General features: G+C 55.4%; 1 protein-coding gene across 4 annotated transcripts; it reads right to left on the bottom strand.

Annotated features, from left to right (window-relative positions):
* Positions 1-290: 290 nt before the first annotated feature.
* Positions 291-17,641, bottom strand: CRB3 (crumbs cell polarity complex component 3). 4 transcript variants are annotated; one of them, XM_077329844.1, is made up of 5 exons: positions 17,496-17,641; positions 15,913-16,050; positions 5,613-5,866; positions 1,729-1,784; positions 291-1,014 (listed from the first exon to the last, which is right to left on the bottom strand). In XM_077329844.1, the coding sequence occupies exons 3-5, from the start codon at positions 5,686-5,688 to the stop codon at positions 811-813; spliced, it is 336 nt and encodes a 111-aa protein (XP_077185959.1). In that variant the 5' UTR covers positions 5,689-5,866; positions 15,913-16,050; positions 17,496-17,641; the 3' UTR covers positions 291-810. The 4 variants fall into 4 exon arrangements, with proteins under 4 accessions (XP_077185959.1, XP_077185958.1, XP_077185957.1 ...); XM_077329843.1 differs by having other exon boundaries at positions 15,913-16,360; positions 17,496-17,590; XM_077329842.1 differs by lacking the exon at positions 15,913-16,050.
* Between the last annotated feature and the right edge of the window lie 239 nt (positions 17,642-17,880).

Here is a 17,880-nt window from a genome sequence, read left to right as displayed (position 1 = left end):
CTGAGCTCTGACCGGGCTTGGACTCTCCCTCCCTCTGCACACTCAGACCAGCCTGCCCTCCCGGAAAGGGACACAGAAGGGCCCAAAGCACAGCAGTCCGGGGAGCTGTCGGTCCGCACGAGGCCCCGGCGCAGGTTTCGGACTGTCTTGGCCGAGAAGCCGACCGGCCCCCTCGGAGGCCTGCCCCCCCTCCCTCTGCTCGGCTGAGTTTTGCCTTCCCTTTATTTATTCAAAGGAGTCCGGGGTCGCATTTCCAGCCCGGCAGCCACAAGCCCAAGGAGGCACCCGGAGAGAATGTCCTTCCGGGCCCAGCTGCCCTCACGGTGGCGGAAGAGCCAGGGGCACGTGGGTCATTTTATTAAATAGTGGCACGCTTCAAGGCACAGTGCAACACGCTCGGCTTTTTAAAAAATTAAATATACAACCCCAACATCCCCCCATCCCGTGAACACAAGCGGCAGGTCTCTGGAAACCACCGGAGCTCCCCCAGACACGCAAAACGACCATTGGTGGAGCCTCCAGCAGCAGCAGCAGCAGCAGATCTCCTCTTGGCTCTTCCCCAAGGGAGGAGACGCCAGAGCAGGCAGATGGCACCAGCCAGCCAGCTCACCTCCACCCCCGCCCTGGTCCAGCAGGCAGGGAGGAATGAGGTCCAAGCCCAAGGCGGCATCAAATGCCAGCGGTCAACTCCTGGGGTTTGTGGGCAGACGGTCCCGGAGGCTGCGGGGGGCCCCGGCAAAGGCCAGCCTGAGAAGAGTCGGCTCCTTTTGCTTTGGGAGTCCCAAGTGGCTCCGGACCCCTCGCCCGGCTTCAGATGAGTCGCTCTTCCGGAGGCAGCTTGAGGTTGGCGTTTGTCGCCACGCGGGCCCCCGCCTGCTCCTCGCTGCTCGGCCGGTAGGTGCCCTCGGTCTGGCGCTTCTCCCGGACTTTGAAGCCCATGAAGACCAGCAGGCCGATCAGCAGTAGGCCGAAAACAAGAGTCGACACCACGATGGCTGCGATCACCCCCGCATCCTGCCCCGAGGAAACAAGGAAGAGGAAGAAAAGTCGGTTCTTAGATGCCGCTTTTCCCTGCCCGAAGGCGTCTCCAAGCGGCTGACAATCGCCTTCCCTTCTTCTCCCCACACTAGACAGACACCCTGAGAGGGAGGGGGTGGGGCCGAGAGAGCTCGGAGAGAACAGGGAGGGCCCAAGGTGCCCAACCTGCCCGTGTGTGGGTGAATCAAACCCAGTTCTCCAGATTAGAGTGACCGCTCTTCACCGACCTGGCTTTAAAAGGGGGTGCCAGCCTCCAGGTGGGGCCTGGGGATCCCTCCAAGACAACAGTCTGGGCATGCCATGCACAGAAGCCTCTGCTGCAGACAGGTGCCTCCCTGCCCCCGTTACTGGCGCTGCGGACACTGCAGTACTGCAACTGCCAGGCCAACAGGCCAAGTCTGCCTCACTCCTTCTGGAGTCGGCCACCAGACCCCTGCCCACCGCATCTCAACTAGCAGCAGCACAGAGAAGAGCTCTCCCCGTGCGCCCATGCAGAATTACATTCCTCCACTGGCTAAAATCCCCCCTCCCTCCTTACTGCAACTGATCTTGTGGGACAAGGAATGTCAACATCTGGATCTCCCACCACAGGGCTACAAAGGGCCGGATTTCTGCACCCAGGAGGACCAAGGCAAGCGGAGGGGCTCTGGGCACCCCGTCCAAAAAGCACAGACCAACAGGCAGACGTACCTTGAGGGGATTTGAAGGAGTCGTCGAGGGTGTGGGTCCCACAGTGCTGTTGTCTGCTTAATGGAGAGGAGGCAAAAAGTAACTTTGAGCATCATATTCCCAAACTTGAACACACAGGAAGATGCCTTACACTGGATCAGACCATCGATCCATTGAGGTCAGTAATGCCTACACAGTGGCAGCCGTCTCCAGGGTCTCAGGACAAGGTCTTTCCCATCCCCTCCTGCTTGGTCCTTCTCACTGGAGATGCCGGGGATTGAACCTGGGACCTTCTGCCTGCCAGGCAGAGGCTCTGCCACTGAGCCAGGGTCTCAGGCCAAGGTCTTTCCCATCCCCTCCTGCCTGGTCCTTCTAACTGGAGATGCCGGGGATTGAACCTGGGACCTCCTGCCTGCCAGGCAGAGGCTCTGCCACTGAGCCAGGGTCTCAGGCCAAGGTCTTTCCCATCCCCTCCTGCCTGGTCCTTCTAACTGGAGATGCCGGGGATTGAACCTGGGACCTCCTGCCTGCCAGGCAGAGGCTCTGCCACTGAGCCAGGGTCTCAGGCCAAGGTCTTTCCCATCCCCTCCTGCCTGGTCCTTCTAACTGGAGATGCCACTGGGGATTGAACCTGGGACCTTCTGCCTGCCAAGCAGAGGCTCTGCCACTGAGCCAGGGTCTCAGGCCAAGGTCTTTCCCATCCCCTCCTGCCTGGTCCTTTTAACTGGAGATGCCACTGGGGATTGAACCTGGGACCTCCTGCTTGCCAAGCAGTGCCAGTGAATCAGGGACAGTTTCCCAGACACAGTTTGCCCCCCCCCTGCTGTACTAAATGGCTGCCTTGGGGGGTGGGGTTCTATGGGATGAGGCCCCTCCTGAGACTCCCCCCTGTAAACCCCCAGGTATTTCCATTCCCCAGCGGGCAGCCCTACTTGAAGGTGTTGCTGGACTCAGCTGCCAGGGAGGGAGGGAGAGGGTTTGTGGGGGGGGGGGGTGTTTTCAAACGATTTTAGATTATTCTATCCTGTATTTCAGTGATCCGCCATGGGACATAAATTCCTAGATAAATATAAATTGAGCTGCAGCCCCTGATCTAGTGGCAGAACCTGCTCCTGGCCTTCAAGCCCTCCAGGGACAGGCGTGGCCCTTGTTCCGCCTGCCCTGCGAGGACAGAAAGTGGCACAACCAGCTCCTGGCGGCCCTCCCTCCTCGCCAGCCGCCTCCGCCCTGGGAAGGCAGCGCGTGACTCAGACGGGTCCTGGGCCTCAGCTCAACCTGTGCAACCTGCCGCGGCCACGCCCAGAGAATGCCGCACTGAGGACAGGCCGGGCCGGCTGGGAATAGTGCGCCCACAGTCAAGGCCCCGCTCCGCTGGCCGGGTGACGTACGCCGAGGAAGAGGAGCTTCGGGTTATTCTCCTGCTTGCCAGAAGGTCCCAGTGGCTGAGAACCCCCCCCCCCGCCCTGAACACCAGAGGCAAAACTAATGGGGTTCTAGAAATTAACTCTTTGGTATAGTTGTATGTGCCTTTTCAAGCCCTTGGCCTCTATGCTCTTTCTGGACTTAAATCCAGCCCGTGATCTGAATCCAGCACCTCCCGTGCCTTCCTCTTCCCCCAGAGGCCTCATCTGATCCCAGGAAAGCTGTCTCCTGGGGGCGTGGGGGTTCACATTACCCACAGGGAGTCATATTCAGATGGTTGTAGGGAGTTGGCGGAAGGAGGTGAAATCCACCTCTCCCCTCTCCGCGGAGTCTTGCTGATGTAAGAGGGAGAAGGGAACAATTTCACCCTCCCTTCCCTCCTGAGCCCCGCCCCCATTCACCCCGCTTGGCTGTTACTCCAGGAGGATCCTAACAACCCCACAGGCCAGAAGCGAAGCCTGGGAAGGGGGGAAAGTGGGAGAGATCTCTGAAACTTGCCCAAAGATCCCCAAATCTTTGGACTGGCAGATATCTAACTCCAATATTCAAAAGGGCTTGATCATCAACATATAGGGGGTGTTGCTTATCAGACAGCCTGTCCAGGCCAGCATCCAGTAGGACTGGGTATTTTGGAGACGACCGTTTGGAGAGAGGCGTGTGACTAAGCAAGCAATCATAAGATGCTCAAACTCGCCCGAGCAGAAATTTGATTTAGAAATCCTACGGCCATCATTGTAGCTGGGAAAGGGCTCATTCTGATGTATTTACAAAGTTTTCAAATGTTCATTTTGCCCTTTGATGGAATTGCCCTTTGATGGAATTGCACTATGGGGGAGGGGGGGTTCAGGACTGAAGAGGAAAGTTCTAGAACAGGGGCAGTCAACCTGTGGTCCTCCAGATGTTCATGGACTACATGAGCTGGCAGGGGCTCATGGGAATTGTAGTCCATGAACATCTGGAGGACCACAGGTTGACTGCCCCTGTTCTAGGGCATTTTTCCCCCATTGGGATTTCAACAAACACCCTCCCTCCCCCACAGGAACAATTTTGTTGATCTGGGGAAGGTGACCCAGAGAGAGCAGCTGGTTCATTTGGCAAACGAAGGATGAAGAGATGGGGCCGAGTCCACAGGAGAGCGGGAAGGCAGCCCAGAAATCCTGGCTCCCTGCCAACCCTCCTCTGGCCCCAAACCAAGGCTCCAACTAGCTCCGACTCCCTTCCCGTTGAGGTGGCCAATATCCAGGTGCTAGCTGGAGATCTCCTGGCATTGTAACTGACAGGGGACAAAAATGCTTTGAAGTAGACCCTAAGGCAGGGGTGGCCAAACTCTCCAGGTATCCATGGACTACAATTCCCATGAGCCCCTACCAGCTCATGGGAATTGTAGTCGATGGACATCTGGAGAGGCACAGGGCCATTCCACACTCGTTCAAAATAGCACAATGGTTACAAATTGAAATCGCTACTGTTTTGCTCTTATGCACAACGTCGTTGACAATCTGCAACACTCCTGATCCGCAAAAAGCGCTTCGTTGTAGCACTTTCAGGGAAATGCCCAAAAGTGGATTCATCCTCCGGAAAGCGCTACACTCCTGCAACCAATCTGCAACACTAGCGGGAAAGTTCTGTGCGTTACCATTGTTGCGGTTTCTGCAAACTCCCTCCCCCTGGCTCTCTCCTCTGATCTTCCGGCAAAGCGATCGCCATTTTTTTTTTCTCGGAGCGAGCGGAGATCAACGCAAAGGCGAGCCTTCGTTTACCCAGCGAGGCTTCCCTGGCTGTAGTCCCTCCCCAGAGCTGTTTTAAGTCACCAAGCAACACACAGCCCCATTTGCTGGTTTATTTTCCCTTTATTTTTCACAATTTTTGGCCAAAAATCGCGCCTGTGTGGGGAGAGGGGGGGTTATTTTTTTTTCACTCGGGGGGAGCGTGGCAACGATGAAACGGCAGCTCAAACACCACCTGCTAGCTAGATGGGTCTCTCCATTGCAACTAATCAACGCAGATACGTTGCAACGTGTTTTTTTTTTTTTAACCTTCCTTAAAGGGAAAGGGGCTTTTCGGGAGCACGATAACAGGCACCCATTGGCTGCTTGACGGCCAGGGGCGGGACAAAGCTCGGCAATATCGCTTCCCGGCTAGCGATTTTTGCCGAGACCGGAACCCTGTGGGAAACGATAGAAATGCAACTGGATTCCACTACAAAGGCAGGTATGCATAACGACGAATTCCACTATTTATAATGGCGTTTTTTCATTCCGCAACCAATTTGCTACATAGATCCTGGTGCGGAATGGCCCCCAGTTTTGCCACTCCTGCTCTATGGCGTTTATACTGAACTTAAGTCCCTCCCATCCTCCAAACCACACCCTCCTCAGGCTCCATCCCTCCCCAAATCTCCTGGAATGACCCACCCCAGAACTGGTAGCTCTGTTTCCCGTCACGCTTTCAGTGAAGATGGAGGTGGTGAAAGGGGCACCCACCTTGGCCAAGCACAGAGGGCAGGAAGTTCTGGAGAGAGAAGGTCACCAGGAATGCCAGCTGGCCGGATCCTGCCATCCTCCTCCTCCCCAGCCAGGAGAGGGGGCAGAGCAGAGGTCTTCAGGAGGGCTCCCGCCAATGCAGGGGGGCTGTCCACGCACCCCGTTTTGCCCAGCCGGCTGCCTCCAAGGCGTCCCTGGAAGGGCCTCGGCCAGCAAAGTCCTGCAATGCGTGAAGTTAAAAATCTGGATTTCACCTGGAGTGTAAAAGAAACAAAATGTTCAAAATCTACAGCTACTCCTGTTTTCTGCACATACAGACATTTGTCAAGGCATTTCAAAAGCACATGACTAATGTCAGCAGAACCCAACACCTTAATAGGGATGCCAGGCTCCAGGTGGCACCTGGGGATCCCCTCCTTTTACAGCTCCTCTCCAGGCAATGACGATCAGATCCCCCGGAGATATGGCTGCCTTGGAGGGTGGGCCCCACTGAGGTCCCTCCCGGCCCCAAATCACACCCTCTCCCGGCTACACCCCCAAAACCTCATTATATCCCAACCCAGAGCTGGCAGCCCTGCACTTTAACAAGGAATGGGCTTAGAGGAACATAGGAAGATGCCTGATACAGAGTCAGACCTCCACCCGCCTCACGACCCCACTCAACTGAGCTCCATTTCAGCTGCTCTGGCTGCCAGTGGCTCTTTGGGGTCTCAAGCAGAGGAAAACCTCCCCCCTCAAGATCTCCTTCCTTCCTTCCTTCCTTCCTTCCTTCCTTCCTTCCTTCCTTCCTTCCTTCCTTCCTTCCTTCCTCCCTCCCTCCCTCCTTCCTTCCTTCCTTATGGTGATCCTATCAAGTTTTCAAGGCAAGAGATGAACAGAGGTGGCCTGCCATGGCCTGCCTCTGCGTAGCAACCCTCAGCTTCCTTGGGGGTCTCTCCTCCCCCCAAGTACTGACCAGGGCTGACCCTGCTCAGCTCTGAGATCTGACAAAAGCCATCCAGGTCAGGGCACAAGACGAGCAGAGGTGATTTTCCATTGCCTGCCTCTGCGTAGCAACCTTGGGCTCCCTTGATGGCCTCCCATCCAAGTAGTGACCACGGCCAGCCCTGCTCAGATTCGGAGAGGAGAAAAACCTTTCTAAAGGACCCTAAGTACGCAATGTTCTCATCTCGAGGAGAATGAGTCCTAAGACGACAGGGGGAAAGGGGGGGTGCTCTTGGAGGGGGGGGCGTCTGCTGTCCACTCACAGGCCACTTGGATTTCAGGACGTTTAGACTTCAGCAGACTGCACAGGATTGCAAGACCAGGTGCTAAACATCAACAGACTTGGTCATGTGTGTCTCAAGTTCAAAGTCTTGGACGGTGACATCCTGGAGCAAGCTACAGTTCACCATTCTGGTCTGCCCAGGTGGCCATGGATCTTCAGAGTCCACCATGTACCCCCAGACCATTTTAACTGGAGATGCCGGGGATTGAACCCAGGACCTTCGGCATGCCCAGCAGAGGCTCTATGGTGGAGTCGCAGCCCCTCCCCTAAAGCCACGTTTCGGACTTGAGCAGACATGAAGTTGTCTCCTGTGGAATTAGAATCCAGCTCCATCAAGGTCAGTGTTGTCTACTCAGACAAGCAGCTGCTTTCCCAAATCTCAAGTCTGGGAAGAATCTCATCATCTGGTCCTTTTTGTTGGCAGAGCTTAAATACGCCAGGGTACTGAGCACCAGATGCTGAAAGAATTAATAGCTTTATTGAGATGAGAAACAAACTTTGCAAAGAGGGGAGAAAGAGAGAGAGTCCTAACAGTCTAACTGACTGAGTTGCTCATTCAGTTTTGCTGTTCTGGAAAGAAATCAGGGAGGAAGTTTGCTGAGTGGAGCAGGAAGTCTCCAACGGACACAGAAGGAGACTGTTTGGGAAACTGATTGGCTCAGCTGCCTCTGGGAAAGCCAATTGGCTCTCCAGTGCCCAATCAGAAACTTTGCTGGGCACAAATCTCACCTGGACACACGAAAGGTCCCAGCAAACACCAGGGTGCCCATGGGCACCAGGTTGGGTGCTCCTGTTCTAGATGTTGCAAGCTAATCAGGAATAGAATCATAGAATCATAATAGAGTTGGAAGGTCATCTAGTCCAACCCCCTGCACTATGCAGGACACTCACAACCCTCTCGCTCATCCACTGTCCCCTGCCACCCCCCTGAACCTTCACAGAATCAGCCTCCATCAGATGGCTCTCCAGCCTCTGTTTAGAAATCTCCCAAGATGGAGAACCCACCACCTCCCAAGGAAGCCTGTTCCACTAAGGAACCGCTCTGACTGTCAGGAACTTCTTCCGGGTGTTTAGACGGGATTTCTTTTGCATTAATCCCTCCCCAGAAGAACACCCCTTATTAACTGCTTCCTAGAGTCAGAGCTCTCAAAATCCATCCATAGCTTCCCCTGCCCTTCCAAAAGAGGATCACGGGGTTCTTCCCAAGGGGAAGTCAGCCCCAAGGAGCCCAGAATTTAAAAAAAACAACCACCCCAGACTTGTCCCTTTTGCGGCCTCCCCTCCCAGTGGGGAAGAGGCATTTGTTGCCCTGGAGGATGCTAGCCAGGGATTTATTTGGCCAAAGGCCTCTTAACATTCCTAGAATCTGTTCCGAGCCGAGAGTTTCCAGCACTTTGGTTTCTTAGAGCGAAGAAACACTTTTCAACACCCCCCTCCCGCCCCACATCACAGAAATGCAAATAGTGGCTAGATTAATCATTACATCGAATTCCAGATTAGAACCTCCTGTGCAGGCCTGATCCACACATTCAAGAGCTATGTGCCTAATTATTACTATTTAGATTTATTTCCTGCCACTGGGTCGTGGCGGGGTACAGTTTGTCCACATTAAAAAAGCATTCGCTGGCAGGGGCTCCTGGGAATTGTAGTCCATGGACCTCTGGAGGGCCGCAGTTTGACTACCCCTGATCTAGTCCAATCGCCTGCAGAAGCCAGGAGATTCACAGCTACCCGCCCACCCACCCACCCACGGTGGCCTCAATTCCATGCCCCCCACAAAATACCCAGGATCCCTGGCCAGCCTGTCCCATTGCTCGTTCCACTAAGGAGGCATGGAGGCTCTTAGCACACCACTTCCACTTGGCTACCAAAATAACCAGAGATATTGCCGGCGGATGTTGGGAGGTCGAGTAGACCCAAGGATAAAAATGCCAACTTTTGGTTAAAAGCCAGTCTGACCCAGCTGGCCCCTGGACCTACATGCAGTAGGGTGGTCTCTCCCCGCTGCTTGCAGACCTGGGCTAGCTTCTCTGGTTTAAACCAACCTGCAAAAGGAACCAGCCCTACCTGAGGCAGCGTGGAGCTGAACATACCTGAACAAAAGCCGGAAAAATTCAGCTTTATTTGGGCTCAGCTGTACTGATTCTCTAATCTGTATTTGGTTTAAATACCCCCAAAACACTGCTATCCGGTACAACAACAAAAAACCTGAGGCCAAAAGCAACTTTAAGACCAACAAAGATGCACTCAAGGCGTGAGCTTTCGTGGGCAAGCAAGCTTCCTCAGACAAAATGGAACAAGAATCATGACAGTGCAGATATATAGAAAATAATAAATTAGTGGCAAATCAGTAAACTGTGTCATAGTACCCAAATCATGCCATATGATTAATTCTTTGCTAAAACAGCTGATCTGTCCTTTTGAGTTCAGCTGTAGTTCACAAAAACACTCGAGAAATAAAACTGTCCATTTTATCTCTGGGTTCCTTTCATTTTCATTTTAATAGTTTCAATGAAACATGCAGCATTTGCCAGCATGGACAACTGGAGGGTTGCAGTTTGACTATCCCTGGACCAGGGGAGTGCAAAAGATATCATGGGTTTGGGAGGGAGTTGAGGACTATGGCTTTAAAGTGCGGATTTTATCCCAGGTGTTCAAAATTGTTCGCCAGCTGGGGAACCCTGGAGAAGTCACAAAGAATCACAGAATCATAGAGTTGGAAGGGGCCATCTAGTCCAACCCCCTGCTCAACGCAGGATCAGCCCAGAGCATCCTAAAGCATCCAAGAAAAGTGTGTATCCAACCTTTGCTTGAAGACTGCCAGTGAGGGGGAGCTCACCACCTCCTGAGGCAGCCTATTCCACTGCTGAACTACTCTGACGCGAGGGCTGGCCAAGCGGCCCCTCCTGCCCACATCTCTCCAAAGAGCGTTTTAACGTTGTGAGGTTCTCAACAGACCTCGCTTGAGAAGTCCTTGTTTTCCCCACCTGCGCCACACCTTCTCCCTGACAGAAACTGGCAGGAGGAAGATTCCCAGTTCCGTGGGAGTCTGCGTCAACCACGGCTTCAGTCTCCAGCATGGAAAACAAACAGAATTGAGCAATGCTCAGAACGTGATAGAATTGTCTGTCCTATCAGAGCAGGGCCCACTGAGACCAAATCGCCACCTCCAAGAGACACCCCCCCACCCCGATACTCCCGGGGAGAGGCTTGGCTCAGGCTCCTGGTGGGGCCCAGTAATCTCTGGGAATTCCAGCAGTTCTCCAGACGGCAGAGCTCACTCCCCCTGGAGAAAAGGGCTGCTGGGGGGGGGGGGAGGCCAGCTAACACGGCTGCCCAGTTTGATCTATCTGGAGCAGGACAGAAGAGCCGGAGTCCAAGAGCACCAGAATGGTTAACAACATCTGTGGCAAAGGAGGAGCTTTCGGGAGTCTATAGATCTATAGCAGGGGTAGTCATACTGCGGCCCTCCAGATGTCCATGGACTACAATTCCCACAAGCCCCTGCCAGCGAATGCTGGCAGGGGCTCGTGGGAATTGTAGTCCATGGACATCTGGAGGGCCGCAGTTTGACTACCCCTGATCTATAGTATCTATAGCTCAGTGGTTCCTAATTCCGCGACCCTTTAATCCAGTTCCTCCTGTTGTGGTGACCCCCAACCATCAAATCAGGCAAGGGTTCTTTCGCAGAAATTAAACCCAAACTGACCCATGGCGTGAAGATCCATTGTTTGTGATTGGATATAAATTGGGTTTTTCCCCGGGGTTTCTCAGTTCTGCCTCTTGTTCCACCATGCTGATCTCGCTCTTTTCCGCTGCTCCGGACAGACAAACGCTCTATCTCAATCTACCCCGCAAGGTTGTTGTGTGGATGAAATGGAAGTGGAGCGATGTCAGCCACTTTGGGATCCCCTTGGAGAGAAGGGCTCTGCCGCGACCCCTGTGAAAGGGTCATTCGACCCCCAAGGGGGTCCTGAGTCCCCCCATGTTGAGAGCCACTGCTAGAGATGGGCTTACATTCTAGCTCCAGAACAGACCCAATTTCTTATCTCAGTCATGGTCACATAGTGAATTTCATGCCTTAAGTCGAATTCTCAGGCGGAGGGGGGCAGCCCCGAGATGCCTGGGCTTATGAAGGAGGAATACAGGAGAAGGGAAGCTGCAGCAACATGTATGTCAGGAGGGGGAAAGGACACAGCACCTGTCGGAGCACTGGCTACTCTAGGGTTGCCAGCCTCCAGGTGAGGCCTGGAGATCTCCTCAAATGACAACTGCTCAAATTACAACTGTAGAGATTAGTTCCTCTGGACAAAATGGCTGCTTTGGAGGGAGGGGTCTGTGGCATTATGCCTTGCTGAGGTCCCCCCCCACCCCCCTCCCCAAATCCTGTCTCCCCAGGATCATAGAATCAAAGAGTTGGAAGGGGCCATACGGGCCATCTAGTCCAGCCCCCTGCTCAACGCAGGATCAGCCCTAAGCATCCTAAAGCATCCACAGAATCATAGAATCCTAGAGTGGGAAGGGGCCACACAGGCCATCTAGTCCAACCCCCTGCTCAACGCAGGATCAGCCTCCAGCACCCAGGAGAAGGATCTGTCCAGCCGCTGCTTGAAGATGGCTAGTGAGGGGGAGCTCCCCACCTCCTGAGGCAGCCCACTCCCCTGCTGAACTAGACTCCTAGAATCCTAGAGTGGGAAGGGGCCATGCAGGCCATCTGGTCCCACCCCCTGCTCAGTGCTGGATCAGCCTCCAGCATCCAGGAGAAGGATCTGTCCAGCCGCTGCTTGAAGACGGCCAGTGAGGGGGGCTCCCCACCTACTCAGGCAGCCCCTTCCACTGCTGAACTAGACTCCTAGAATCCTAGAGTGGGAAGGGGCCGTGAAGGCCATCTAGTCCCACCCCCTGCTCAGTGCAGGATCAGCCTCAAGCACCCAGGAGAAGGATCTGTCCAGACACTGCTTGAAGACAGCCAGTGAGGGGGAGCTCCCCACCTCCTGAGGCAGCCCCTTCCACTGCTGAACTGGACTCCTAGAATCCTAGAGTGGGAAGGGGCCACAAAGGCCATCTAGTCCCACCCCCTGCTCAGTGCAGGATCAGCCCAGAGCATCCTAAAGCATCCTTCACTCATTGCAATACCTGCACTAATAAGGGAGCAGCCCATTGAAATTTTGGGCAGCCTTTGGAGGAGAGCCAATGACTGGAAGCTGGACATCTCCTTTCATTAAGTGACTCTGATACCTTACAGCTCTTACCTGGGAGCTTTTATTGGCTGCTGGACGTCTTTCATAGGTCTTAAGAACAGGTGCATGTTCAAACCAGACCGTTAAAGATGGCCCTTTAAGGGCCAAAATGCATCCGTCTAGTGGTTTCCATAGTGCATAGCAGACCGTTTTCCACTAGCCTATGGGCTGGATATATGTTTTTAATTCCTAAAGGTTTTTTTTTTAAATTGTGCACAATAAAAGTAATATAATTTTAACATTTATACAGACATTCAGCCTCTGAAGGGCCTAACAATCACCAGTTAGGTTTTTATGGTTCCAGTGCTTCCCCCTTTTAGTTTTTATGCAGATAATGTTTCGTGGGGGGTGGGGGGGTCTGCGGCCACCCTAGGAATTCTGGCCAGCCCAGCCTTGAAGTTCTGCTTCCACAGTGGTCTGTGCAGCTTCCCTAAAAAGGAAGTAGGGTAGATGAATTTCCTCCAGGCCAGGCTGGATTCTGGAGATTTCGGGGGGGGGGGCATGAAACTGGGGTCACCGTGGGCGAGCAGGTACTTGTGAGCTCCTGCATTGTACAGGGGGTTGGACTAGATGACCCTGGAGGTCCCTTCCAACTCTATGATTCTATGAAGTCTTGATTCCCCAGAGGGGAACAGCCATTTCCTCTGTGATCCAGAGTGAGCAGGAAGAGAGAGCAGGGACGGGTTTCCCCGACACTCAGAGGAGAGATTCCCTGCAGATCTGGACCTGTCTTGACAAACCCTCTTCCGCCTTTTCCTTCTGGCCGAGACGAGGGCTAGAAACAGGGGCAGAACGGTGCCTCGTCACCAGCTCCTTCCCGTGACCTGTGCCAGGTTCCTGTGAGTAACCTGTAAAAACAGAGGGTGATACCAACACACCTGTCACGATGAGCAGGATGACTTCGCTTATTAGCCACGGTTGCTGACGGCAGAACTGAGCCAGCCGGGCCAAAGCAGGTCTAGGTAAAAAGGTGACCCAACTAAGAGGCAACACTATGGAGCTATTTTTAGACTAAACAAACGTTGCGTAAGATTTTTTTTTTAATTCTTTCTAGGGGACAAACATGCTCCATTGAGGTCAAGCGGGATTCAGGGGGGTCACCGCCTTGGTCTGAAGGAACAGAACTATGGTTTTGTCCAGGGACACATCCGAAGCCAGCCGAGGTTAACTCTGTGGATAAGTTTTCCCATCTGTGCCAAGCGAGGCTACTAGAGCCCTCTCTGTCCTCTGGACATCTGGCCATGGTGATCCATGTGATGGTCACCTCCAGGCTACATTTCTGTCACTCGCTCTACATGGGCCTGTCCTTGTCCCTGACCAGGAGATTGCAATTGATACAAAATGCAGCTGCTAGGGTCCTCACAGGGACATCTTGGAGGGCTCACCCAGCCTGTTGTGATGCAGCTGCATTGTCTGCCAGTTGGTTCAAGGTTTCAGTACTGACCTTCAAGGCTCTTCGTGCTCTAGACCAGGGGTAGTCAACCTGTGGTCCTCCAGATGTCCATGGACTACAATTCCCATGAGCCCCTGCCAGCAAACGATGGCAGTGGCTCATGGGAATTGTAGTCCATGGACATCTGGAGGACCACAGGTTGACTACTCCTGGTCTAGGGCCCACTTATCTGAGGGACCGGCTATTGCCTTATGCCCCCTGCAGGGCCTTGTGCCCTGTGGGTACCAACTTGTTGGTCGTTCCCAGCCCCAGGGACGCTCACCTGGCCTTGACCAGGGCTGAGGACTTTTCGGTCCTGGCACCTACCTGGTGGAATGAGCTCCAGGAAGAGCTGAGGGCCCTGCGGGAATTATCAGCTTTCCGCAGGGCCTGTAAAATAGAGCTCTTTCACCAGGTTTACGGTTAAGGCCAGTGCAGAAAGATCTAACGGGCTCCCCCCTTAGGATGTGCCATCGTTGACCGAGCCCTTGGCTACCCCAGGGGCAGATGTACCGGTATGGGGAGGCAGAGATTTTTACCACCATGTGTCTAAGTAATGTTTTGGAATGATTTACTGGGATTTTATTGCTATGGGGTTTTATCTACTGTTACCTGGCATGAAAAGAGCCTCTTGTGGCGCAGAGTGGTAAGGCAGCCGCCTGAAAGCTTTGCCCATGAGGTTGGGAGTTCGATCCCAGCAGCCGGCTCAAGGTGGACTCAGCCTTCCATCCTTCCGAGGTCGGTAAAATGAGTACCCAGCTTGCTTGCTGGGGGGTAAATGGTAATGACTGGGAAGGCACTGGCAAACCACCCCGTATTGAGTCTGCCATGAAAACGCTAGAGGGCGTCACCCCAAGGGTCAGACATGACTCGGTGCTTGCACAGGGGAGACCTTTACCTTTACCTTTACCTGGCATGAGCTGGTTTACTGGGAGCAGCGGGATATAAATGTAATAAATAAAAATAAGTGTGCATGCACATGGGAGCTTCTACTCAGAATTAAAATGTGTTCATCTTAAGGTGTCCCTGGACTCAAACCGTGTTCTAAGTCAAGAGGAGCGTGGAGGGGGCAACATCGGTGCGCCAGGCAGTGCCCCTCCCCTCCACTGGCTGCCTCGGGCTTCGGTGGCCACCAAAGCGGCCAGAGCACTCAACCCCAGAGTCCACCACCTTGATGGCTTCCCTGCCATTTCACGGCATCTCCAGGCTACCAGCCCCAAAGGAATTGATCAGCAATTAGGAAAATACAGAACTTGGTCATCTTAAAGGTCATCTAGCCCAACCCCTCACTCAAAGCAGGAAATTCACACCCACCTCCCCTCCCCCAGCGACCCCTGCTCTATCCCCAGAGGAGTGTACAATAATGAGGCAAAATGATTTCCTGTTCATTTTCCGCACAGACTACAGGCAAAGCCAAGAAGGCCCCTTACGGGTTTTCAATACGAGAGCAGCACGCAGGCAGATCTAAGCCACCAGTGTGATGCAGCAGCCAAAAAGGCTAATGCAATTTTCGAGTGCACCAACAGAGGAGGAGAGCTGTTTTTTTGTATCCTGTTTTAACTACCTGAAGGAGTCTCAAAGCAGCTTGCAATTGCCTTCCTTTCCTCTCCCCACAACATATCTGTGAGTTCAGTGGGGCTGAGAGAGCTTTGAGAGAACTGTGGTTGGCCCAAGGTCATCCAGCCGGCTGCACATGGAGGAGGACTGAGGCCAGATTAGAGGCCAACTCTCACATTACAGCCATTCCAGATTGAGCCCAGAATTGCAGCTGATGCCCTGAGTCTAGGACAGGCATATTTAAACTGCGGCCTCCAGATGTCCATGGACTACAATTCCCATGAGCCCCTGCCAGCATTGCTGGCAGGGGCTCATGGGAATTGTAGTCCACGGACATCTGGAGGGCCGCAGTTTGACTACCCCTAGGGACTACTCAGTCGGAGCAGTTCAGCTGAGGAACCGGCTCCCTGGCGAGGTGGGAAGCTCCCCTCCCCTCGACATCTTCAAGCAGCAGCTAAATAAGGCCAGGGATGCGTTAGGCCAGGGGGCTGGACTAGATGGCCACTCTGGCCACTTCCCGCTCTATGATTCTACCATCCCCTGACCACAATCCACTGGGAAGTTCTAAAGTCCAGCAATAAGCACCGCAGCTGAGAAAGAAAAGCTGCTGATTTAACTGAGATTTGCACAAGGGTGGGGGGACGGTGGAGATCTACAGACGTTCCCTGCAAGAGAGCAGACGGCCCTTGGGATGGTCCGAACGAGACCCCAAGACATGTTCACACACACACACACACACACACACACACACACACACACACACACTCCCCCCCCCCCAACCCAAGGCAAACAGATGTCGGTTACCTTTGGCCTCCTCGTTCCAAAACAAATAGAAGGTTCATTTCAACCGCAAGGACTAAGCCACTGGCAGCAAAACTCCAGCAGACTCCAGCACACTGCTTGTCAAGAGGGTTGCCAACCTCCAGGCAGGGGCGAGCTCTCCTGGCAGGACAGAAGACTCAGCAGGTGAGGTGCTCAGGTGCTCAGAAGGAGCGGTGGAAACTTCTCATCCCCAGATCTGTGTTCCTGCTCTGGAGGGTGGGTCCTCTGGCAGGTATCCTGCCCCGCCCAAATTCCCAGGGCATTTCCCAAATTAGAGTTGGCAACACCACTCCCTGACCGCAGTGCTTAACAGCTGGCCAGGTCTACAGGTAGTTTTCTTTCCGCTTGCAGGAAGGGGCCAGAGATGGGAGCAGGTGGACCTGGCAGAACCCCAAATGGTCGAACCCGACCTCTGAGTCACTTTGAGAATCTGCAAGGCGTAAAAAGTGCTACTTCAGCCTGCTGGCCCAAGCGAGGCAGACGTTCCACAGGTGCAAAAACTGACCGGGTGAACAAACAGAGGGTTGCAAAAGTCTTCTCCTGCCGGGCTCGCGGGCCCTCCAATTCAGGGCAGGTTTTATATCCTGCAGAGGTGCCCCCTCCCCCGCTCAAATCGCCAGGGGTTTCCCGCCCTGGGGTTGGCAAGTCCAGTCCAGGAAGGGGCCGTCGTGCTGCGCGTTTACTGATCTGGATCAGAGCCTGTTCCGGGTTGGCGAGAGGGCGGCAGGAGCGCCTGGGCGAGGAGGGGTCAGTCTGGGTGGCCGGCCGGCCCGTTTCCCCGCGGGGAGGGGCGCGGGGGCGGGGCTGCGAGCGAAGCTGCACCTGTTGGACCTCCCGCCCCAGGAGTCAAGCGTTCCGTCGGGTCCCGGGCCGCCCCTCAGGCCAGCGACGGTGCCCTGGGGGCAAAGGGGGTTTCCGGGGGGGCTGCCGAGGGGAGCGGGCCCCGAAGGTGCCCCGGACTCAGCGCAACGCGCGGCCCGACCGAGCCGGCCTATAGGAGCGGGGCCAGCCTCCAGGCGGGAGCGGGAGGGCTCCAGGCGGCCCCTGGAGAAGGTGCACTCGCGGGCCCCCAGCCCCACTCAAGCGCTCCCGGCGTTTCCCAGCCGGAGGTGGCCCGCGTGGCCGGCGCCTCCCCTCCCCTCCCGAGCAGCCATCTTCCCCCGGGGAAGGGATCGCTGGAGAGCGACTGGAAATCCCCCTGGACGGCTCCCCAGGGATGCCAACTTGGGGGCGGGGGTTCCGGGACGGGCTCGCCTCCAGCCGGGCGCTGCTCAGCCTCCCTAGCCCCTGGCCACGCCGCGCCTTCGGACGGGTCTGCCTCGAAGCACCTCCCAAGAGCCCCGGCTGGGCCAAGCCGCCTGCCCGACGACTCCCTCGGGATCGGGCCCTGCGGGAAGCCCGGCTGGCCTGCCGCCGCCGCCGCCGCTTCCTCGCGAGCAAGAGGAGGGGCGAGGCCGTCGGCGCTCCGGCCCCCCTTGGCACCTGTGGAGGGCGAGGGGTGTGCCTGCCTAACTGGCTGCCTTCCCCCCGTCCTGGCCCGTCCACCTGCCCAGGTGGCCACTCACCTGTCCGGCCGCGTCGGCTGCTCCTTCTTCCCGGAGCGGGGCCCGAGGGCGCGCTCTTCCGCTCGGCGGCGCCTCCTCCCGCCCCCGGGGCACGTGACGCTCTGGCCGACAGGTTGGGCCCGCCCCCCGCACCTGAGCCAGGTGCAGCCCCGCCCCCAGGGGCCGCCCTCCCCCCAGCGCGCTCCCCCTCCGGGAGGGTTGCCGGGAGCCCTGAGCGGGCGGGAAGCAGCCTGGGGGAGGACGAGGCCCGGAGAGGAGATGGGGGGGGGCATGTTTTAAAGAAGAGATTAATGGAGCCTGGAGAGGAGGTGCAATTCTGGGAAGCCTCCAGCCCCCACCTGGAGGCTGGCAACCCTAGTAAGCCTGGCAGCTTCAGCCTTCAGGC

Source organism: Paroedura picta, chromosome 3 (genome assembly GCF_049243985.1).
Source record: "Paroedura picta isolate Pp20150507F chromosome 3, Ppicta_v3.0, whole genome shotgun sequence".
Classification (NCBI taxonomy): domain Eukaryota; kingdom Metazoa; phylum Chordata; class Lepidosauria; order Squamata; family Gekkonidae; genus Paroedura; species Paroedura picta.
Note: the sequence above shows the minus strand (reverse complement) of the source record. Positions and strands in the feature narration are given on the sequence as shown.